Source organism: Cornus florida, unplaced genomic scaffold (assembly GCF_030987335.1).
Source record: "Cornus florida cultivar Cherokee Brave unplaced genomic scaffold, ASM3098733v1 CherokeeBrave_3.0.0_Hap2_Chr10, whole genome shotgun sequence".
Taxonomy (NCBI): Eukaryota; Viridiplantae; Streptophyta; class Magnoliopsida; order Cornales; family Cornaceae; genus Cornus; species Cornus florida.
Window position 1 is genome coordinate 98666752 of NW_026775580.1, and position 24883 is coordinate 98691634.

The window sequence follows — 24883 nt, forward strand, 5'->3', positions numbered from 1 at the left end:
ATTATGTAAAATACTACTTGAAGATGTCAAATGAGAACATTGAGGGAAGAAAGTGCTACTTACATACCTCAAAAGCAATATTGACAAACAAAAAAACAACAACGAAAATGTAAATACGAATACCAAAATAAATGTATACCAACAACCACAAGAAAAACAATATCTGAAAATTGTTACTTTGTCATATTTTTTTAATATTATTTACATAAAACGGGATTATACTGGGTATATGGCGTCATAATAAATGAAATGATATATTATATGTGTGGTTTGCAAGTGATTGCACCTTTCTGGAATTTGTAAATCATTTGAAAGTTCATAATTCTCTACTGCAAAAATAATACTCTAAATGATAACGAGTCACGTATAATATACATATATATATATATATATATTAGGATTCTACATTGATTAACTATTTATTAAATGCCTTTTCACTTAATTAGTTACATCCTAAGACACTTGTTTTTTTTTTCTTTTTCTTTTTTTAATAATATATACACACACATGCCTATATATTATAAAAAAAAAAAAAAAAAGTGTGGAGTATTTTTCAATTCAACCGTAAAATGGAAAGTTCACCCTTTTTTTTTTTTTTTTGGTTAGTTCACCCTTCCTCACCCACAAACTCCAAAACTCTAATAAAGTAGGGATTGAATCCCAAGTCCTGTTTGTTGGTCGCCTAATTACCACCTTAATTGGATCAACATGTCAAATAAAATTCACAATTTTTTTATTTTCGTATTTTTGATAGATAAGCATGCGAGATTTAGTAAATCACAACAATGAGAATTCACTATTTTTTAATGAAAATTAATAATAATCAACTACTTTAAATAGACAGCTAAGAATTAAAGTGACGAATGTACATGATCATGACTTTAGACTTTTAAAAATGCTGGGACAACTATTGCTTAATCTGAATACATCCAACAGCATTAATTAATTTACGGTAAAGGGATGATCATAGTTTGGTGACAAATAGTTTCTTTGTTTTTTTTGGGATCATTATGTTACGTGTTAGGTTAGTTGAAGAGAGAGGTTTGTCATGGCTTTTAAAGTATGGTTTTTATTTCTTTAAGTATGGGATTCAGTGAACATAATTTGTGAAACAATCTTGCTGAAGTACTGTTGTTGAAAATGGGCTACCTTTGTCCACTTGTGGAATGATATAATATTTATGTCATTTTAGTTGGTTGGTGGACAGGGGCAAAAAAGAAAAAGATGTGTCATAATGGATATAAGTTGGTGGGACTTTTCCGTGAAATGTTTAATTTCAACTACTTATTTAAATAAAATGATGAATATATATATATACAATTGTAGTGATTTTGTAAACAACAAGAGATACTGGTTATCACACTAGGTGATCTTGCGAATGGGTGCAAGAGGCACTACTAGTAGGTTATCACAATAGGCAATCCCGCACTGGGTGTGGGAGGGGATGTTCTTTATACGTGGGATTGTATATTTTAATTGGTACGAGACATTTTGAGATAAAATTTAATAATAAAATTATGCGGACTCGATTCAAAGTGAACAATATCACACCATATGGTAAACTAAGTTATCACACTAGGTAAGTTATAAGTGCACAATCTCACATTTGGGTATAAAGAGGGAGATGTTCTTTATATGTAAGGAGATAAAACTCAAGAACAAAATTATGCGGGTTTAATCCAAAACAAACAATATCACACCATTTGGTGGAATGAATCGTTACAAACAATATCAGAACCTGATCCAACAAAAAATGTGGCCAATGATGATTGAACTAAGGGTATACAATTCCACTTTGCCTACCTGTAAAAAAGGAATATCCTTTATATATATAATTGTACACTCTAATTAGCACGAAGTATTTTAAAGTAAAACACAAGAACAAAATTTTTGGGGCTTGAACTCAAAACAGTTATGCCAACACATCACTGCTCGGTGTAAAAAACACTTCCAACTACAAAGTTATGTGGATTGATGAAGAGTTAGTGGTCATTGTCCATCAAATGTTTAATTAATTTCAGCCGCTTGTTAAAAGAATGTGATAAATAATATAAAACTACAGAGCTATGTGGATTTGATGAAGATCTGTAGATTATCCAACTCTACATATGATGAGGTTGACAAAACATCCTACTTAAACCACAATGATTTGCTGATTTGGTGAACCTAATCATAGTTTTATGGTTGATCAATTTGTTAAGCTCTGATTTAGTTAGATAGAAAATAATAGATAATGAAGGAAATTATTTTTTTAACATTTAAAATTTTCTAATAACAGAAAAAGGAAAATTTTTGGAAAATAATTAAATTTTCATAGCCACCTAACTTTATCATAATTTTTTCTTGAAAGCATACATTAAAATTTTGGTTTCTTGAAAAAGCTGTGTAAAGCTTACAATTATACCTTTTTAATCTATCTAAAATCAAATGTGTTTCGCAGCCACATAACTTTATTGGAATTTCTTTCTTGAAAACATACATTAAATTTTTGATTTCAAGAAAAAGTTGCTTAAACTTACAATTATATATATACAGACATACATATATATATATATATAAACAATAAAATGTGTTTTATTTATAACTTCTAAAAGTACAGTACAATGGTCGGTATATCTCTCTCTCAATGTTTTAGAAAAATATTTATTTATGTTCATATATATATATAACCTTTATTATTTTGAAAAAAACTAAAAATATTTATTCAGAGAAAATGTACTTAGACTTGATACATTTGTTAATTAAAAAAGGATAATTTATGGAATAATAACATAATTGGGATGGACCAACAAAATTATGGGAGGAAAGGTGGCCTTTAATATCCACGAGATAAAAAATGTTATGGGGGAAACAATAATGAATTTTTTTATAATTGCGGTGGGAATAATTTTAAAATTTAAGAGGTATATAATACAAAGAATATATATATATATATCAAAATTAGTCGGGACAATTGCCCCCACCGACTTCCATACTGGTCCGTGCCTGTTCTCTGGCCAAACTACCATATAAATTTTTCAAAACTTCCTACATTAATTTTTAGGGTTAAAATAATAAAAATTTCACTATTTTTAAATTTTATCACAAAACACTTATGCTACGACAATTCTCATTCTATTGTTTGGTTGTAAATATGAAATACATAGGAATGAAATGATAAGAACTATTCTAGTGTTTGGTTGGACCAATTTAAAATTTAGAATGAAATAAATTTCAAATTGAATTCTCCAAAATATCCCTCTTAGTAATAAATAAATAAAATTAACAAAATGATATTCTTTTATATATATATATATATTTTAAATAAATAGTGGCAGTAGCGGTGGTCGAGGTGAAAAACGGTAATAGTGTAGGTGGTGGTGTTGGAAAGCGACGGTGGTGGCAATGGTAGAAAACGGTGGCAACGATGGTGGTGGAAGGCGGCAGTGAAAAGCAATGGCTGTAGTGCGGTGGTGATAGAAGGTGATGTGGTGTAAGTGACGATGGTGGAAGTCAATTGAGGTAACTGTGATAGTGGTGGAAAGCAATGGAGGTGGCGGTGGCAGTAGTGGAAAGTGGTGGTGGTGGAAGGCAGTGACGGTGGTGGAAGTGGTGGTGGTGACGGTGGCGGTAATGGTGAAAGGCAGCGGGGAAGGTGGTGGTAGCTGCGGTGGTGATGGTAATAATGGAAGGCGGTGACGGTGGTAGTGGTGGAAGGCGGTGGCGGTGAAAGGTAGTGGTAGTGGAAGGCAATAGCGATGGTGAAAGGTGATGGTGGTGGTGGTGGAAGGTGGTAGCGTTGGAATGCGGTGGCGGTGGAACTTTGGAAGGTAGTGGCAATGAAAGGCAATGGCGGTGGTGAAATGTGGTGGTGGTAATGGAAGGTGGTAGCGGTGGTGAAAAGGGGTGGTGGTGGTGGAAGGTAGTGGTAGTGGTGATGGTTGTGGTGAAAAGGGGTGGTGGAATTTGGTGACGGTGGTGGTGGTGGTGGTGGTGGTGGAAGAGGTAGGCGGTGGTAAAAATCGATGGCAGCGATGGTAAAAATCGATGACAGTGGTGGTGGTAGAAGGCGGTGGTAGTGATGGAAGTCAGTGGTGGTGAAAGGCGAAGGTGGTTACGGTGAAGATAATGGTAGTTTTTGGACTCCGAACACGAGAATTTTTTGGAACGTTGAATTTAAAAAAAAAAAAAAATTACTTGGCCATTCCATAGGTTTAATTGTGGAATGGATTTTCATTTAAATGGAATGACCATTCTCAATTTAAATTGCATACCAAACAAAGGAATGGACATTCCATTCCTGCACATCAAATACAACATTATACTTTAAAAAAGTGAAGGAATAATTTTTGTAATTTAGTTTTTAATTTAACATTAAATATTAAAGTTAAAATTTTCATTTCATAGCCTCGTTAAATTTTTTATTATTATTTTTAAATCTGAATTAAAAGTCTAAAATCTTTTATTTATTCATATTTATTATTATTATTATTATTTTTTATTTATCTAAAGTCTAAAATCTTTTTTGACCCTGCCAAAGGGTCTCTCCTCTCTTCTCTCTCTCTCTCCTTGAAACTGAACCCTTGCTCCTAGTCTGCACGTACGCTTTCACTCAAAAAAACTGCTCGAAAGTGGGGATGTTCTGATTCAATTAGTAGTCTCAATGTGGGCGGCTCTAAGATCGCGAGCTCTTTCTCTCTCATCACCATCTTCTTCCCCTGCTACTGTTCCACGATGGAAATTAGGGTTTTTAGAGGTCAATCGCACACTGTGTTCGTCCCTGTTCGAGAACAATACCGACAACAACAACATCAATAACAACAACAGCAATGGATTACTGAACTTGGAAGAGGTCGAGAAGATTCTCAGCGACGTCAAAGCAGACAACGTCAAAGTCATTCCCGTTCTGAAAAAGTGCGATTTGACCGATTTCATGGTGGTCGCTACCGGTCGATCAGCCTGGCATGTCCGAAACATCGCTCAAGCCCTAATTTACAAGGCAAGTTCTTCTCTTTCCTCACAACGAACAATGTATTTTATGGAATATATAAAAAAAAATTTGACTGTTTTTTATTTGAATTAGATTTGACAAGAATTAAAAAAAAAAAAAAAAAAAAAAAAAAAAAAACTAAAGCCCTAGAAGTGGTACTCTCTGTTGATTTAAATTTGTCGTTTGGTGAACAGGTTAAGCAAAAGCAGAAAGGAGCTAAGAGGATGTTGCTGCCCAGTGTGCAGGGGCAAAGGGGGCAAGAGGGAGGGAAGTGGATTGTCATTGACTCTGGTATGCTAGTATCTCCCTCTACAAAGTTAAGATTTTGGGTTATTTTGATGTGATTCGCTTAATGATTCAACATGCATTGTTCATATCAACCCATGATGGTATGGGCAAAGTTTAACATGTAAAGGGGTCGACTCTTCTTGGTGCTTTTTAATGGACATGTTTTACTTATGAAATAAATTGAATATTCCATGGCTAAATTTTTATTTTTTTATTTTTATTAATGTGACCTTGATGATTTTCTAAACCCGACATGCCTCCACTAACCACTTCAAGGGTAAAAGACCAATGAAGAAAACTTGCAGTGTCAATTAAACTACCTTGCCATGTACAAATGAGCTTGAGGTAATGTAGGTTGCTTCTAAGGTCAAGTTTTACTGGTCTAAGTAGTTCTTATGTAACAGAGTAAGGATATGGATCCATAATCTATGTACACTGACTCAAGTGCCTCGGTTGGGTGTCTATATGCATTTTGAAGTGTCAAATTTATTAAATTCCGAATTCTGAGGATACAATGGCTCAGTTTTCATATATATATATATATATATATATTACTGTTCTTCTTGAAGTAATAATGCAAAAAAGGGCTTTACTTAGTTTACTAGGCTTATTTAATAAGCATGAATTGTTGAAAATGCTAGCTATGCTCATGTTCAATTGTGGTTAATGAAGAAGCATATACACTTCTATGAATGTTTTGTCTTTGTGTCAAACACCGACGCTTCGTGAACACTCCTTGACACGTGTGCGACATCTCATGTGCACTTCCAAACGGGGTTAACACATTGGATTTGAAATGTCTTGTGAGAAAATAGAAGCAAGTTCTGTAGTAGTGAAATAGGCTAACACCACCACGTATAACCTTCCCATTTATAACCTTACCACGTATAACCTTTTTAACCAACACCACGTATAACATGCTTAACCTTACACCCATTTATGACCTATTTAACCAACAACATGTATAACTAGTTTAACTGACACTATGCTACCTTTTTGTGACCTATTTATGACTCCTGCATTTTCCTCCTATTTCTCGGCAACCAAACAAGTTAAAAAAAAAAAAAAAAAAAAAGATTCAATATTCAGAATCCCACTTACCACAGTATGTCTTGCATCTCATGCAGAATGAATCTTGGTAGCAAACTACTACTTTCCATCGTTCTCTCTTGTTTTACCTTGCTAAGAAAAAATAAAATGGAAGAAAAACAAGAATGAACAATCACAGGCTTGCTGTAAGCACCATATGCAAAATTTAGACCAAGAGATAAACACAACATGAATGCAAATCAGGCATATCTGAGATTGAAGAACTTTCTAATTCATGTAGTGATTGAAGAACTTTCTAATTCATGTATCAGTGAAATGTTAGTGGAGCTGACTATTGTTAATAAAATTATATTGTTTTTTAATTACAAATTCTAGTCATTAATTTATTTTCAATGCATGTGTTTTATATATATGAAAATGAATTTTTTATATTATTATGTAATTCTGAAAGATTTCTACACGCCAAATATTTCGATTGAAGTTCATAGCTAATAATTTTTTTTTTCCTTTTTGTATATGGTAGTATCTGCTCAGATTACAATATCAAATGCTTATTTGCTCTTATTAACTTTTCAACCTATTTTTGATGACTATCTTTGCTGAAGGCACAGTGATAGTTCACGCTCTTGATGAGAAAGCGAGAGAGTACTACAATTTGGAGAAGCTTTGGACCACTGAGACTTCAGATATAGAACACTCTCAGGTAAGTGTGATGGTTATTTTTATAGTGGATTTCTTGAGTTATGTTGTTTGCTTTGAGCTGTTTAATTTGTTTGGATCGGATATATTACGGGAAAATTTTAATAGTTATTGGGTTATCTAATATTTTACTTTCTGCACTTAGTAGTTGGTTCACTGCTTGAACTGCAAGATTACAGGCATGAAAAAAATATGGGGATATGAAAATTATTATTGTCTTTTAAATAAGGATTTGTGAATCCAATTCCAACTAATTGAGATTGAAAGCTTTATTGAGTTGATTTTTTAATCAAAAACTTTATATTTACTCTGTTGACTTTGAAGAAAGAAATTACTGGCATTTGAAAGAAATTACTAATAACCAAGAGTAGGGATTTTTGAAATCTATATAGAGTTGGACATTCACAACTCTTTTACGGCATGACCTAGTTTCTTATACAAGTTTTGAGTCATTTTAAATCAGAAGTGATGGTATTTGTGGGCTCATTTAGCCTTTTAGAGTCAATGCTTCGGTTAATAAGAAGCTGATATAGTTTTGGTTTTCTTTTATATTATAGGTATGGGCAGAGGTGATGACCCCATTGCTTTTATTTCATCTGATGGGCCTAAATGTGCCCATGAGTTTTTGTCCCTAATTAGATTTAGGTTATTCATACTATTCAAAGTTTTTGGTAATTTTATCTTATTCTTGCAGATATGGATTTTGTTCACCTAATCTTTTGACAAATTGCCCTAGATGTAACCTTAATTATATGTATTTAGGTTATACGATTTTGAAACATGCTATTAGGAGATCCTTTGAATGATAAAGCTGAAGAATCCTGCCCCGTTGTGTGTTTGTTGGAAAGGATCCAAGTCAGATCTATGTGTCTACTCTGTTCTGTTATCGTAATATGTTTCTTGTTAATCACATAATGTAGATGTTTTCCTTAAATTTACTTAACGACTAGCAGATATTAGATTTTGTTTTTTAAGTAGGCTTCCTGATCCTACATTTTAAATGCCATGGAACTTGGGGAAGGTGAAGAAAAACAATTTTTTCTAAACCGTACGGTTTTAGTTGTTGCAGCTTACTGCTCCTGCTATTTTGTTGCTATTACTGCTGTCATTACTACTGCTATATGTACTCCCAAGTTTTTGGTTTCTTCAAGTCTTTTCGTATCTTTTTCTGGAAGAAACTTGTTCGTCTTTATACGAGGGTCACATCCATCTTATTTTGTCCTAAATTGATATCTTTATTACGAATTCGAAGTCTAAATGACCCTTAAGTTTTCTAGAATTGACTATCCGCAAATATAGCGGGTTTTAATTGATTGGGGAACAACCATTAGGTTTAACTTTGATTGTTTGTTTTCCATCTTTTCGTAGTGATGGGGCATTCTTTCATCTTTGTACCTAAAACCATTGCAATATTTGTTTAACAAAATCTTCCTTTATACCTTTATTTTATTTTATTTTTTAAATTCAGGAGTATGAGAAAGCTTATGTGAAGGTGCGTCGCAAGAATAACTCCAAAAAAAAACCTGCGCAGAGAAGTGCTTAATATCCTGATTTCCCTGTGCAAAACCATGCTTCTTTATTCGAGTGAGTGCAGACATTCTCCATAAGTAGCTATCAAGTGAAAAAGCTCCAAGCATATTTATGAAGGAAGAACAGATTCTGAAGGAAATGCGGTTGGCCTGAATTATCGTCCTTCAGAATCGCTCAGTGTGATGGTGTTAAAAACATGTACATCTTATTGTTACGTTTTACCGTTTTGGAATTGAAATTATGGACCATGTTAGTTTAAATTTTGAAATAATTATATTGCGTTTACAAATGTGGAATCAATGCTGTGTAATTAGATTGCAAGAAAATTAACTAGTGTAATTGAGGTACCCTTACCAAAAGAAAAATCTAACAAATTTTGGATAATCACCATAAGCTCAAAGGGATGGTCCAAAAACAAATTTAGGTAACAGATTTGCTCAAAACGTACTTTAGAAAACTAGAAAAACAGGAATGAAATAGAATGAATATTTTTATTTTATTTTATTTGGTATGATATTTAGAGTGGGAATGATCATTCTCTTTGAAATAAAAATTCGTATAAATTTTGAAAATCTTGACCCCCGCTTTTGGCCACTGTCCCCACCAATGAGAATCACTAATCACTATTTCATGACTATTTCATTCCCTTTCCAATCATATTCCATTTCGTTTATGTGTACCACCTAAGTCTTCACGTAAATGATTCACCATTATTCAAACTTTTGAGTATTTTATAAAAACATCATAGATGATAACTATAAAATCATATAATTTTTGGTGATTTGATCGTGAACTAGTGGTCACCGAGTCACCGAAGCAGAGATCGGTTAAATTTGTTATAGTGGTCACTGACTCACCGAATTAGAAGTCGGTCGCTATAGTGGTCACCGACTCACCGATTCAGACTAAATTCGTTACTTACGTCTTAAAAGAGTCCCTTATAAATACTAAAACGAGGAGTTTCTATTTACATATAAATAAACCATTTCTAGTATAAAATCTCAAACTAGAGTAGATATAGAAATTTCCATTCTCTCTCTCTCCCTCCGGCTATACATATATTAATCCGACCTCACATAGGAGTTTCTATTTTGTAGGAACAGCTTCTAATTGTCAGACTCAACCTCTATTACTAGTTTGTAATATATATATATATAAAAGCCTTCTTTAGCTTTTTTATCTCATCGTTGAGAATTGGAGCTGGAGGTTTCCTCTCTCTCTCAGCCATCATCAATTATGGGTCCTTTCTTCCGGTCTTGTACGAGTCGTGGTCCAAATACAGATAAAAGAAGAAGAAGAAGAAGAAGAATGAACAGCACATCAAGAAACAGAATTATACGGAAAAAAACAAAACCAGTTGGAAAGGTCTCAACCTCCGCCATTAAATCTCTTTCTGGTGATTTGTTGATTGAAGTTCTTGCTAGAGTCGGCTCCTCTTCCTTCACAGACCTCTACAACGCCAAATTATGGTAATTTAATCAATTTAACCCTACCTTCTTATATATTCTCTTCTTCTACATGTGTGTGTATATATATATATATATGTTCATAATTATGACTTGGTGTTGGTGGGTAATTAATGGGTTTTTTTTGTTCTCTTGATTTATGTTTTGGTTTATAGTTGCAGAGAATTTCTTGGAGCAGTAGAGGATGATTATATTCTTCAAAAGGTGTCTATGGACAAATTCCCAATAATTCCATGGACTCCAAGCGATGAATTGATTTCCTTCCTCAATCGTTGCAAGGAGAGTGGAAATCCAGAGGCTCTATACAGGCAAGGATTGGTAATTTTCCTATTTTCCCCAATACTCTGTTTCTTGTTGCCTTGCCTAACTAATTAGAACAAAATTGAATGGTTGATCATATGTGGCTGTCTATGGTTGACTATTGACCCACTTTTAATTGCGTGGGGTGGCATTGCATGTGCTTACCATGTTATATGAGTGCATACATACATGTGTTGTTGTCTCTTTCATCCCTCTGTTTCTTGTTTTATTTTTAGACGTTTTCCTACTTTCTAACATGCAATCATGCTACTCTCTCACTAAACTCAAGGATGCTTGCACGTCCATACATTTTCATTCATATAGAAATTATTACATGATTTGTACTGTATGTTCTCGTAAGTTATAAAAATGTAGTATCGAAAACAGCATGGTAGACTTTTTATATTCTTTTACTTTTTTAAAAATGATATGGTGATCTTATAAACAAAACGAGAGTTAAAATAAGCATCTTATGATATGGTGATCTTATAAACAAAACTATAGTTAAAATAAGATATGTAAGATATGTACAATTATTCATAAATCACACATATTCATTTACAGATTATTATAGACGCATGAATTTATGGACTCATATTTATCATTTAATGAAGTTAAAGTCATATTGTTTTAAAAAGATGAAATTAATCAAAATACTAACGTGGACATGAAAAATTATTATTCATTGTCCACATTACCCTTACTCTTTTCAGATACCACTTTTGTCTTGGGTCATAGAAGTACCACTTTTCTACACATATGTTACACTTTTTGTACACGCATGTACCATAGAAGTACCACTTTTATACACGTGTTTCACCTTTTTGTGCACGCATGTACAATTTTTTTGTGTAACACAAAAAGTGATACATAATGACGTGATCTGCAAAAAAAATGGCACATGCATGTAAAAAAATTATACCTCTATGCCCAAGACAAAAGTGGTATCCAAAAACACTAAGGGTAGTTTGGGCAAATGAATAATATTTTTTCATGTCCATGTAAGCATTTTGGTCAACTTTATTTTTTTAAAATATCATGACTTTGACTCCATTAAATGGTAAATATGGGTTCATAACACCATGTATTCGTAATAATTCCTATCATTTAAACCTCCAATGAAACAACGTTGTAAGGAGTCTCTGGAGGGAAAAATCCCCCTCTAGTAAGAGTTGTCCATGTCATCACAATACAAATTTGTACTTTCAATCCTTAGATAAATTGCGAAAGCCCAGCTCGGGTCGAGCCCAAATTAAGTCTCCATCTAGCCTAAGATCGCTAATACTAAACTTCTGACCTGTCAATCTAGCTCAGCTAGCCCAACATGTATTCAGCCCAAACTATTTGGGAGTGAATGAGTTCTACTAAGCAAAGGATCCTGCATAAAAGGAAAGTTCTACAAAAGAAAGAATTTGACATGGAGATAACTATAAAAGGCAGTAACTTAATTCGTAAAGAATTGTATATGGAATTAATTGGAGGACAAGTAAGGCGAGTCTTACCATAATTCAACCACATTTTTGTATATAAATAGAGGCTTAGTCCTCCAATAAAGATCATCGAGCAATATACGTTTTTTCCTGAGTAATTCTTGTTACTTATTATTTTATTTTGAATGAGTTGTATTATTTCTTTTAAATTCTTTTATAGAGAGAAATTTTGCACCAACACTTTGGCGCCGTCTGTAAGAAATGTATAGAAATATACTCCCACAAATGATTTAAATCGTTTATGTTAATACGATCTGGAATGTCAATCGGAGGATCTGCAGCAGCAGCTGATCAACAGATGGAGTTAATGCAAAAGATGCAAGAAGAGTTCTTGCACCAATTTGAAACGCTTCGTTAAGCGAACGAGGCCAGCACGGCCCAGATTGCGATGCTTCAACAGAGGAACGATGCCTTCCAAGTAGCTATGGCCCAGATAACACCGCAGCCACTATCGGGTGATGCGATAGCACTTCCCCCAACCAAAACATTCCTCCGGTTAATGAACCTCAAGCCAATGAGGTTCGGCCTAATGAGGTTCGACCTAATGACGTTCAACAAGAACAGAGGACAAAAACCAAAGTGGTCGTTTCGGTCAATCATCCTCGTCGCACGCAGGACGAACAGGCCGAGTCCAGCCGTAAGCTTATAGTATGGTCTAATGGTATTCCGGATAGCGCTGGCGTCCAGAAGGCCTTTAGTGAGAAGAGGTTCCTAGGGATTCAGATACCTGCTGAGATGGCCAGAGAGCATAAGAACTCTCTAGTGAGGACTCCATTCACCGATAATATATACCTTGTTGACAGACCTAAGAAATTCACCATACCTTCTTTCACTCAGTTTGATGGTATAGGAGATCATTCTCGTCACCTCGACCACTATTTACAGAAGATGGCTCTGGACAATCACAACGATGCGTTCATGTGTAAGGTTTTCCTTACTAGTTTAACGGGAGCCGCATTGGAATGGTTCGAGAATAGGCCACACAAATCCATCCCGAACTACGAAACTTTGTGCACTATGTTCTTAGCACAATTTTGCGGAAACAAGAAGCAGAAGAAGACCATCTCTAGTTTCTTCACCATAAGGCAAAAGAGAGGAGAAACGCTACAGGATTTCCTGTCCAAATTTAACACGGAGGCCTCAGAAATAGCAGATTGTCATCCTGAGACTGCTATAGAAACATTCAAGATCGGTATGATTCAGGGAACCAAGTTCCATACCTCTCTAGTCAAATATTCCCTTCCGGAAATGCAAATTCTCAATGTTAGGGCACAAATCTACATTCGACTTGAGGAGAATGTAGCCCACCTAGCGCAACATACCACCCTCGTTACGGTAGAAAATAAGTCTTGGGAGAAAGTTTCGAGTTCAAAAAGTCAAAAAAGCCAACATACCTCAGCACCAGTCGCCCAGGTACCCGAGAAGAGGCAAAGGACAGAGAGAGGTTCACACTTCTTCGTACAACCCTGGCTCGGCTATTCCAAGAAAACAAGATGAGGTTCACAACCCCTCAACCAATGAGGTAACCCTTGGAGCAAAGAGACAAAAGCAAACACTGTGCTTACCATAGGGATTACGGGCATACAACCAATGATTGCATATCTCTTAGGCGACAAGTGGAAAACATGATAACCAGAGGTGAGTCAGTAAACTACCTCACACCAAAAGAGCATATGAAGCATAGGGAGGTCAATCCTTGGAAAGTAGAGAGAAATCAAGTGAAGGTTATTCATGCGATACATGGGAGGTCAGAAGACGACCAAGAGTCGGAAGAGGTGTACCGATCCAGATTGAGGGCAGCCCACAAGCTATTCTCAGTAAACACTATCGCTTTGGGCAGTATCAGTATTGGGTTAGGCGATAGAGATTTATCCAGAGTTCAGCTTCTCATGAGGATCCACTAGTCATCAGTCTTCTGGTGGCAAATTGCATAATCAAAAGAGCTTTGGTGGACCCGAGTAGTAGTGCCAATATTATCACAAAGGCGGTTTTCGAGCAATTAGAGATCCCATCATTATCAATTCGGCCCACCTCTAGTCTTTTAATGGGATTCGATGGCACAAAGGTGGACCCCATTGGGGTAATTGATTTATCTGTCACTGTGGCAAAAAGAATATTGAAGGAAAACTTTATTATGACAGAAATCCATCTTTCTTATAATCTCATTATGGGAAGAGGTTGGATCCACCGAATGAATGGGGTCCCGTTTACCCTTCATCAGGTGATGCGATGCTTGTCTCCAGACGGTAAAAAGGTTATTAATCTTTGGGGAGATTAGGTCGCTACCAAATAATGTTACATGTTAACATTGAATGAGGCAAAGAAGAGAATCAAGCAGTCCCAGCCAAATGCAACCCCCGAAAGTACTTCCAAATAGCAATTACAGAGCCATCTGCCCAAGTATTTGAAAACAGAGGAGGAAGCCAACCTACAAAGCCGACCGAGGAATCTCTCAAAACCCTCAAAGTTGTCCTAGGCAATCTTCAGAAAATCACTTATATGGGCTCTTCCCCTACAGCTGAAGAGAAGCAAGTGTTAATTGATGTCATCCGAAGGAATGCAGATGCGTTTGTTTGGGATCATTTGGACATGCTTGGGATCAGCCCTTCGATCTCATGCCATAGCCTGAAGGTGGATCCGGCATTCAAGCCAGTTAAGTAAAGACACAGCAGGTTCGCCCCTGAGTGCAATCGAATCATTGTTGAAGAGGTAAGCAAGTTACTCCAAACAGGTTTCATCCGAGAAGTGCATTGCCCACAATGGCTCTCGAACGTGGTGGTAGTTCAAAAGAAGAATGGAAAATAGAGAGTTTGCATGGATTTTACCAATCTCAACAAGGCTTGCCCCAAGGATAGCTTTCCATTACCCAAGATAGATCAGATGGTTAATGCTACCACTGGGTATGAGAGACTCACGTTCCTCGATGCGTATTCTGGATATAATCAAATCCCTATAAATCTAGAGGATGAAGAAAAATCATCTTCATTACAGAGAAGGGCACTTATTGTTACAGAGTCATGCCCTTTGGGCTTGAGAATGCTGGGGCAACTTACCAACGTCTCGTTAACAAGATCTTCGAAGAGATGCTGGGAAAAATGGTTGAAGCCTACATTGATGACATGGTGGTTAAAAGTGTGAAGAATGAGGATCATCCCAAGCACCTCCAGGAAGTTTTTGACACTTTGAGAAAGTATAACATGAAGCTGAATCCTTCCAAGTGTTCTTTTGCGGTCTCTTCAGGGCAATTCTTTAGCCATATTGTCAACAAGAGAGGAATAGAAGTAAGCCCGGCTCAGGCTCAAACCCTCATACAGAATCAGGAACCAAAGACTCGCAGGGAAGTACAGGTTCTAACAGGCTGAATCGCAACTCTTAGCCGTTTCATATCCCGATTGTTAGATAAGTGTAAGCCATTTTTCGATACCATAAGATCAAAGAGCAAGGATGTATGGGGACCACAACAGTAGGAAGCACTAAATTGGTTAAAGTATTACATTGCTAAACCACCAATATTGTCTATTCCGAAGCCTGGTGAAGCCCTCATCATGCACTTAGCAATCTCCAGCATAGCTACTAGTGCCGTACTAATCCGAGAAAAAGGAAATAATCAGTATCCAATCTTTTACACAAGTAAGACGATGACAGATGCTGAAACAAGATATAACAAAGCAGAGAAGATCATACTAGCCTTGGTGTACGCAAAGAGAAAGTTTCGGCACTATTTTGAGTCTCATAGCATCGTGGTCCTTACCAACTACCCCATGCGAGCTATTCTTTCCAAGCCAGATTTATCTGGAAGAATTACTAAATGGGCAATTGAACTCAGTTCTTTCGATATAACATATGAACCAAAGGTGTCACACAAAGGATAGGTGTCAGTCGATTTTCTCTTGGAATATGAAGATAAACCCGATGAACCTGAGCTTCCTGAACCACATTGGGAGCTTCGGGTAGATGGTTCTTCGAATTTAACTAGTGCAGGGGCTGGAATCGTTATTACAACCCCTGAAGGCACTAATCTGCAACAGTTAATCCGTTTGAATTTTTCTGCCACTAACAGCGAAGCCGAGAATGAGGTCTTGCTTGCCGGGCTTCGGTTGGCAAACCAGTTCCAGGTAAAGTGTCTAAAGGTTTTTAGTGACTCTTAACTTGTTATGCATCAGGTGACAGACAAGTATCAGCCCAAAGAAAAAAGAATGAAAGTATACAAGGAGGCTGTAGAGAGTGCTACACGTGGATTCGACCAAATCGAATTCCACCAAGTACTTCGAGAAGAAAACTCTGAAGCTGATCAACTGGCCACAGTGGTGTCTTCCACAGACGAAGATTTGGTCCAAATAGTGCCAATCGACACCCTGGATGAACCTAGTATGAGTCCTCGGCAGGAGATAATGGTGATCCCAGACATTCCACGAGAACCATGCTGGATGGACTCGTTGGAAGCTTACCTCAAGTATGGTACTCTTCCGAACCAGAAAGTCGAGGCAAGGAAAGTAAGGTTCGCCGCAGCCAAATACTCTATTATTAATAATTAACTGTACAAGAAATTATTCTCAAGTCCTTACCTGAAGTGCTTAAGCCCCATTAAGGCCCTCACAGTATTAAAACAAATTCATGACGGAGATTGTGACAACAACTCCGGCGGCAGATCCCTTGCACATAGGGTTCTAACTCAAAGTTACTTCTAGCCATACCTGGCTCGGAACGCTGAAGAGTATGCCAGGAGATGCGACAAGTGCCAGCGACATGGCCCAATAAAGCATTAGCCTGCTGAAGATTTGAACGCAATGGAAAATCCATTGCCATTTGCACAGTGGGGGATCGATATGGTCGGACCCTTACCCAAAGCTGTGGAGCAAAAGGAATACTTGTTATTAGCCACGGATTACTTCACAAAGTGGGTAGAGGCAGAGGCTTACTCAAGCGTAACTCATGAGCAAGTAAAGAGTTTTTTATGGAACAATATAATATGCCAATTCGGAGTGCCGAAGGTCATCATGATTGACAACGGTAAGAACTTGGACAACAGAAGTACAAGAAAGTTCTTTGCCGAGTATGGAATTAGGCAGAAGTTGGCCGCGGTTAGTTATCCATAAGGGAATGGGCAGGCTGAAATAACTAACCGAACCATCTTCAACTGTCTGAAGAAAAAGTTAGAACAGCTCAAATCAAAGTGGTATGAGAATCTAAATATATCCACAACAGACTAAATAAAGTTTTTTCGAAAAAACTTGCTAGTGGGGGAAGACCTCCTAAGGATAAGAGACATTGGGCTAAAGAGAGAGCTAAAAAAGGATCTTTTGTGTATAATCCTGCATAATCTCGAATGTTATTAGTTTTAGTAGGTAGACCAATTAATACAATGCAAACAAAAGTTCTTAGATCATGAAAATATGGAATATCTTATAGTGCTTGCATATCCATCATTTAAGTCTCCAACAATTATTTCAATCATTACATATTCGATTTGACCTATGACGAATATCCAAAGAGTCACATCCAATGATGTGCATGACTCGGTATGCTTAACTCACCTAATATTTACCCAATCTGTAGAGAACCACAGTAGGCTATTTTTTAATGCTTACTAAGATGCGTACCTAATTTTCATTTCCCAATTGAATGCAATAGATTGAATATTTTAGTTCGTTGAGAACTGAATCGGGACTGGAAAACTTGAAGAGAGCAGCAGAGAAAGGGCACGCAGAAGCATCTTATGTGTATGGTATAATCTTGGTGTGCAAAGGGGGTCAATTGAAACAAGAAGGGTTGAAGCTTCTAAATGCAGTGATGAGTTCAAAGCCAAGAAGTTTGAGGATCAAAGAGTGTCGGAAAAGAATAAAGTCCATTATTTGGAGGATGTGGATACACAATAAAATGGTCCCACAACAACTTCCTTCTTGCAATGGGACAGACTGCTGCATCAGAAAGATCCAAACATGGGATTCGGAGGATGAAGAAATTGATGCCATGAATTGTGATGCTTGTAGATGGAATCATGAAGTTATTTCCTTCTGTAATATGCTACATCGTGGATGATGCGTGTTTTTATTTTGGAGGATAAAAAAAAAAAATTATGTTTAAATTTTTATTATTTTTTAAACATTAAATTAGACTTTATTATTATTTTTTTTTTATTAATCTCGAATGTTTTGAGCTTTTCTTGTGTGAGATTTTTTTTTTTTTTTTTTTGTATATAAATTAATTGTTTTTAGGAAAATGATATTATAAAGAAATTATCTATTGCAAAGCCACGTCATCTTTACTCATCAATATGTGTCCACGAGATATTATCGTAGAGTTATTTTTTAAAATGATTAATTCAAAATATACAAATTTTTCACTATTTTTATTGTGTCGGTAACAACTTAAGTGATTATCATAGGTCAAATCGAATATGTAATGATTGAAATAATTGTTGGAGAATCGAATGATGGATATGCAAGCATAATAAGATGTTATTAGTTTTAGTAGGTAGACCAATTAATACAATGCAAGCAAAAGTTCCTAGATTCATGAAAATATAGAACATCTTATCATGTTTGCATATCCATCATTTGAGTCTCCAACAATGTGATACCCCCTAATTTTGAAACATGGGTTGATCAAGTCCGCGCACAAAATCAGGGAAATATCAAAACAATTAAAGTATTTAAACCAGCACAGAGTACAAAATGAAATAAAAAGGATAAATAATTCGCTGAAGGAAAATCTATTAAATAAAAATTGCATTAATAATTCTCCAACAATTACAATTCGGAAATCCCGTAACTCAAGGACCCCTTAAAACATTATCCAATAATTCAATACTACTTAAAAGTACACAAGATGAATAGATAAATGACAGTCTCCCAGATGCGGATACTCAATCTCGAGACTGGAACCTCTAATAACCTAAAAAAAATAAATCGTGAGTTAAACCCTACGAGCAAGTTCTCTCTACCAATCCTCTTAAAACCAATAAACAAATCATCTAAACCAAAACCAACCCTAATAAAGTTTTAACTTAAATATATGATGATACACATAGATATAAACACTTATATATAATACAATACTCGTATCCATTAATAAGTACATTAAAATATTAAAACCATAACTTAATCAATGATTAATTAATAATCATACTCAAACCAATCCACCAATATAATTTTCTTACAACATAAACTCCACTCACCTTAATTCCGTCCTAAACCGTCATTTAATCATTTAAGTAACAAATTACAACTAAAGGAATAATATAATAAATCAAAAACCCAATAATAATTTTGATTATTTAAGTTACACATCCAAAATTTAAGCCTTGGCAAATCATCCATGTCTCCACCAATATCATTTTATTAATTTATATAAAATAATACACTAATCTGTAAGTACTAGACTATTCTAACCATAATCCAACCTATACATACACTAACCAAGATGAGATTTTAAGCATCTAACACATAATAATTTAATTATGCAATGACAATTCAACCATGCCATTAAAAATATATCTATTTATATATTAGCAATTCAACCATGCTTCCTTAAGTATATTTCTTTATACTTTTAAATAGCAATTCATCCATACTTCCCATTTATGAAATTTATTCATAAATCATAAGGCCATTTATTCAAACCTTTGGCAACTCATCCATGCCTACAATTCAACCATGTATTAACTTTAACTTAACTATAAGCTTAACCATTCATAGATTTCACATGCGTATTATCAGCATGTCCATACTTTAATAACCACTCTATTAATATTTTAAATCAACCACACCATCTACAATTCAAGATAATACCAAATAAGACTTATGACATTTAATAATCATAAATGATATATATATATACACATATATTTTATAATATATATATATGTATGAAACCTTCCATAATAATCCTGGATTATTTAAATCACACACACACACACACATATATCAAAAAGATGTATATACATACAACCTTCCATGCTTACCATCAACTAATTAAACCATATACATGTATATATATAAATAATTGTAGATATATTTATACACATGAACCTCCTTTCATAATAAAATTGTTACTTAATTGTTCCACGCAAATAAATGCTACTAAATATGTTACTAACACTTAATGGCTCTCTAAACCCTACGAATATCTCCACTAATGGCTGATTTCGACCCTGACAGGCTTAAAATTAACTCTGGAAATTCACCAGACCCCACAGGACCTTACCGGGACATCAAACACCCCCGCATGCGCCGCCACACGTGCCTCCACTTGTTGCACGTGCTCCCACGCGCATAGACTCACTGGCAGGTGCGTCCATGCACCTGCACGCGCCGTCACGCGCTTGATTCACTCTTAACGCGTGTTAGCAGCTTTTGGTTGGCTACTTCTCTCCTGTCTTGTGAGCCGCAAAGCATTGGAGCACTTCCCTTGTTGACTAGACTTAGTCAACGTTCTAGATCTGTTGTGCACCAAGATTAGATGCACTCTACCTCACCTGATCAATTACCATTGATCTAGCTATATCAACGGCTGAATCTGAAGGTACATCACATTACTATGTGCCGCATTACACCAGATTACCTCACTAGCCATCAACTCCACATCAACGGTTCCCATCCATGGCACACCATAATTCAGTGCACTGCGCCGCACGGAATCCTAGCCCCTTTGTGACTGCACCGATTCCTAGTAACTTTGTAAAAACATATATATATATATATATATATATATATATATATATATATAACAGTATATATAAAATAACTCCTAAAATAACATTAAAAATACAAATCAATTCCAGAAAATTTCTAGAAAATCCCAAACAATTCATAATTAATATTTTAAGTCCATGATTAATTTATCTAATAATTTAATCATCCATTCAATATACTTAATCATGATAAACATAATTAAGTCCAACTTACACAATTTCAGAAAAATAAGAATTCAAACGTCATAATAACACATACATATATATACACATGATTAATCTACATATATACAAGGAATTAATGTGCTCCTAATAATTTGATTAATAAATTATTTTAAATCCACAAAATTTTAAAGTATAATTTTGGATAATCAAGGTGAAAAGTTTATAAGTCTTAAGAGAAGAATTAGAAAAGAACTTGCCTGTCTATTCCAAATCCAGTCTCCTCTTTCTCTGATCCGGCCTCCTTTTTGTCGGCCTTCTCCTTCTCTCTCTCTCTTATTTTTCTAACGTGTAAACTTTTAACTCTAAAGTCTTATGCGTATATTTATACACATTAGACTCCAAATCCTATTCCTACTAGGACTTTCAAATACAATAATAATCCTTAAATAATATATATCTATAAACATATTATATTATATATATATATATATATACCTTCCATAATTAACACATTGACTATATATATCCACAAATATATATCTCTATATATATCTTTCCATAACAATTATTAATTAATTATATCTATATAGAATTTTATATATTTATAATTAATACAAAAATGATCATTTAAATAATTAAATAACCATGGGCCTTTATTAGTTAACCCAATAAGGCTTCATACAAGCCCAAAACCACATCTTTTGGTCCAACTTCCCTTAAACCCAAATCCAATTAATTTAAATAAATCAAATAATTAAATAAATACTTAAATTAAAATAACTAATTACACTAAGCACATAAACAGAACAATAAATTACAACCAAGTCACACCATACCAATAAAATCAACACGCCAATAATTCAATCAATAATTAAACACACACACAACAATCATCATATCAATAATTCACGAACTATAAATAAAATAAAACAATTAATCTAAGCACTCAATAAAAGAAATCAATTAAAAATTAAAATAAACGCAATTAATTCAAATTAAATCAAATAAATCATTTAGAAAAATAAAATAAAATAAATTAATCATAATTAATAAATCATTTAAAATATCGGGGTATTACAAACAATTATTTCAATCATTACATATTCGATTTGACCTATGACAAATATCCAAAGAGTCACATCCAATGATGTGCATGACTCGATATGCTTAACTCATCTAATATTTACCCAATCTGTAGAAAACCATAGTAGGCTATTTTTTAATGCTTACTAAGGTGTGTACCTAATTTTGATTTCCCAATTGAATGCAATAGATTGAATATTTCAGTTCGTTGAGAACTGAATCAGGACTGGAAAACTTGAAGAGAGCAGCAGAGAAAGGGCACGCAGAAGCATCATATGTGTATGGTATAATCTTGGTGTGCAAAGGGGGTCAATTGAAACAAGAAGGGTTGAAGCTTCTAAATGCAGTGATGAGTTCAAAGCCAAGAAGTTTGAGGATCAAAGAGTGTCGAAGAAGAATAAAGTCCATTATTTGGAGGATGTGGATACACAATAAAATGGTCCCACAACAACTTCCTTCTTGCAATGGGACAGACTGTTGCATCAGAAAGATCCAAACATGGGATCCGGAGGATGAAGAAATTGATGCTATGAATTGTGATGCTTGTAGATGGAATCATGAAGTTATTTCCTTCTGTAATATGTTACATCGTGGATGATGCGTGTTTTTATTTTGGAGGATAAAAAGACAAAAAAAAATTATGTTTAAATTTTTATTATTTTTTAAACATTAAATTAGACTTTATTATTATTTTTTTTATTAATCTCGAATGTTTTGAGCTTTTCTTGTGTGAGAATTTTTTTTTTTTTTTTGTATAAATTAATTGTCTTTAGGAAAATGATATTATAAAGAAACTATCTATTGCAAAGCCACATCATCTTTACTCATCAATATGTGTCCACGAGATATTATCGTATAATTATTTTTTAAAATGATTAATTCAAAATATACAAATTTTCCACTATTTTTATTGTGTCTGTAACACCTTAACTGATTATCGCCTAAGGCACAAATTATGTTTCCATCTTTAATAGTCCACCTAACAAATTCTACCTTAAAAATATATATACAAAAATTGATGAAATTTTAAAATTAGATTAAAAAAATTACGTTTTAAAAAAAAAAAAAAAAATTATTTACTTATTTAACCTAACTATGATGAGTTGAAATACAAGAATTCAAACTTTTTATAGATCATGAAAAATTATTAGCTTTTTAGACAATATACTCGAACCACAATTTATGTAAAATTTGTTAGGTATTACCACATCGTTGTAATTACCATATTCATATTGTGAGGACGCAAAGAAAATTAGCATGCTTTTATCTTTTATTTATTTACTTAATATTATTTTTTGATTGGTGCACGTCAAAACACGATGGATATCAAAATAACAATGATGATTATAAATGTATTATGTTATGAATTATCTGTTTAAAACCCTAATGATAAGATTTCTCTTTTAAGGTTCAAAAAGAAAATCATTGTTTAACAAGAATTAAGAAAGAAGACAGAGCATTGGTGGGCCTGACCAGGTGGTAGTGTTGATCAATCCTCATCCAGATATTATTGGCAGCCCTAAGTCACTATGCTCATGCTAATGGGCTGATTGATGCTTCCAAGTTAAAAAAGTCGTAATTATCATGGTCATTCTTGCTTTTATTCTATATATATGGACTTTTGCATAAATACTTACGAGTGTTTTTTTCCTATTTAAAGATGTTTTTAGAGTTTGAGAAAGTACCTACAAAATCATACAAGCGAACAGAAGATGTGAGTTTGATTGAACCAAAATTTAGTCAAAGAAAAGATTTCATTGCGTGAAGTATTGCTCTTAATGCAAGGATTAATGTATGATTGTTGTTGAAATCCAATATAAGTTCATATACAGCTGGAAGTTTTTTAGAGGTTAAAATGGGAATATTCTACGAGCACATCGTTGTAACATTCAATTATTCATTCATTACACAACAATTATATATAACGTGTGATGTGATTTTGGGACAGCGACAGTGGCGTACTGAATTAGTAGTACATATCCTATTTACACGAACGTGTATCACTAACTTTATTTTGTTTTCTTTTTTGTCCAAACGTGTGAATTGATTGATCGATCATACAAGGTACAGATATTTTCAAGACCTTGTTTTATCAACAACTTTCCCATTCCCTTTCCCTTCCTCTTCCTCTTCCTCTGGTGGAATTGATTTCCATGGAAATTCTGAGCTTTTTACCTCCGACCCTTCCTGTATTTGTATCATTCTATATCATCATATATCTCTTGGGATACTTCATAATCTTCCGAAAATGGAGAGGAATAAACAGAGCTCAAGCTTCAAGTTGTCTTCTCTCTATAGCCCACGCCACACCTGCTGTTCTTTTAGCATCTTATTCAATGCTCAGCACGCAAAACCAACTCGATTTTGCTTCTCCAAACACCGAATTCCAGAACATGGTACTGGAATACAGCATTGCCTACTTCTTCATAGACCTCTTGCACTACATATTTTTCATTCCGAACGACGCCCTTTTCATTGCTCACCATTTGGCAACACTGTATGTGTTCGTGACCTGCCGGTACGTGGTTCATCACGGGGCCTTCGCCATTCTTGTGCTGCTTATTCTCGCCGAGGTCACCAGCCCGTGTCAGAACACTTGGAGCCTCGCCAGATACCGGAAAGACGACGTGCCGGCGGCTGCAAAATTGTGTGAATTCTTGTCGTTGCCGTTCTATGCGTTTTATTCTGTTGTTAGAGGTGTGTTTGGACCCCTTTTTGTGTATAAAATGGGGGTTTTCTATACGAGCAGAGCAGCCGATGGTGTGATTCCTATATGGGCTTCGGTTTCTTGGATGGTTGTGATTGTGAGTGCAATCTTCCTTAGCATATTGTGGGTTTTGAATCTTTGGATAGAACTTTATAGAGAGCGAGCTACAAAAGAACTCAAGAAACTGAGTTAGGGTCTGGAAGTCGTTATTAATAATGGGTTTTGATACCAAACTTATTATTGTGGTGTGAAGTTATTGATTTATGTCAAATTTGTATATATACCATCTTGTATTATAGGCCATTAAAAATATGAAATACAATTGACACATTTTTTTTTTTTGGGTGTGTGAAGCTGGTATTGTATTGTGGATTTGCTGCTTGTACTTCTCTGCCTGCTATGTTATTTTTAGCTGCTTGCATTTCTCCGCCTGCTACTAGCAGA

At 34.8% G+C, this 24883-nt stretch overlaps 3 protein-coding genes across 4 annotated transcripts; all 3 read left to right on the plus strand.

Annotated features, from left to right (window-relative positions):
* The first annotated feature begins 4496 nt into the window (after positions 1-4496).
* LOC132276246 (protein Iojap-related, mitochondrial) lies at positions 4497-8825 on the plus strand. Its single transcript, XM_059777590.1, has 4 exons — positions 4497-4978; positions 5164-5260; positions 6913-7010; positions 8475-8825. Exons 1-4 carry the CDS (start codon positions 4643-4645, stop codon positions 8547-8549), a joined length of 606 nt encoding a protein of 201 aa, XP_059633573.1. The 5' UTR covers positions 4497-4642; the 3' UTR covers positions 8550-8825.
* A 664-nt stretch (positions 8826-9489) lies between these two features.
* LOC132276245 (putative F-box protein At1g67623) lies at positions 9490-22453 on the plus strand. Of its 2 annotated transcripts, none has more exons than XM_059777589.1 (3): positions 9490-10005; positions 10158-10320; positions 21923-22453. In XM_059777589.1, the coding sequence occupies exons 1-3, from the start codon at positions 9773-9775 to the stop codon at positions 22328-22330; spliced, it is 804 nt and encodes a 267-aa protein (XP_059633572.1). In that variant the 5' UTR covers positions 9490-9772; the 3' UTR covers positions 22331-22453. The 2 variants fall into 2 exon arrangements, with proteins under 2 accessions (XP_059633572.1, XP_059633571.1); XM_059777588.1 differs by lacking the exon at positions 21923-22453 and adding an exon at positions 17424-17963 and having other exon boundaries at positions 9498-10005.
* A 1318-nt stretch (positions 22454-23771) lies between these two features.
* Positions 23772-24778, plus strand: LOC132276249 (TLC domain-containing protein At5g14285-like). The gene has a single exon (XM_059777594.1). It carries the CDS (start codon positions 23886-23888, stop codon positions 24630-24632), a length of 747 nt encoding a protein of 248 aa, XP_059633577.1. The 5' UTR covers positions 23772-23885; the 3' UTR covers positions 24633-24778.
* Positions 24779-24883: the final 105 nt, after the last annotated feature.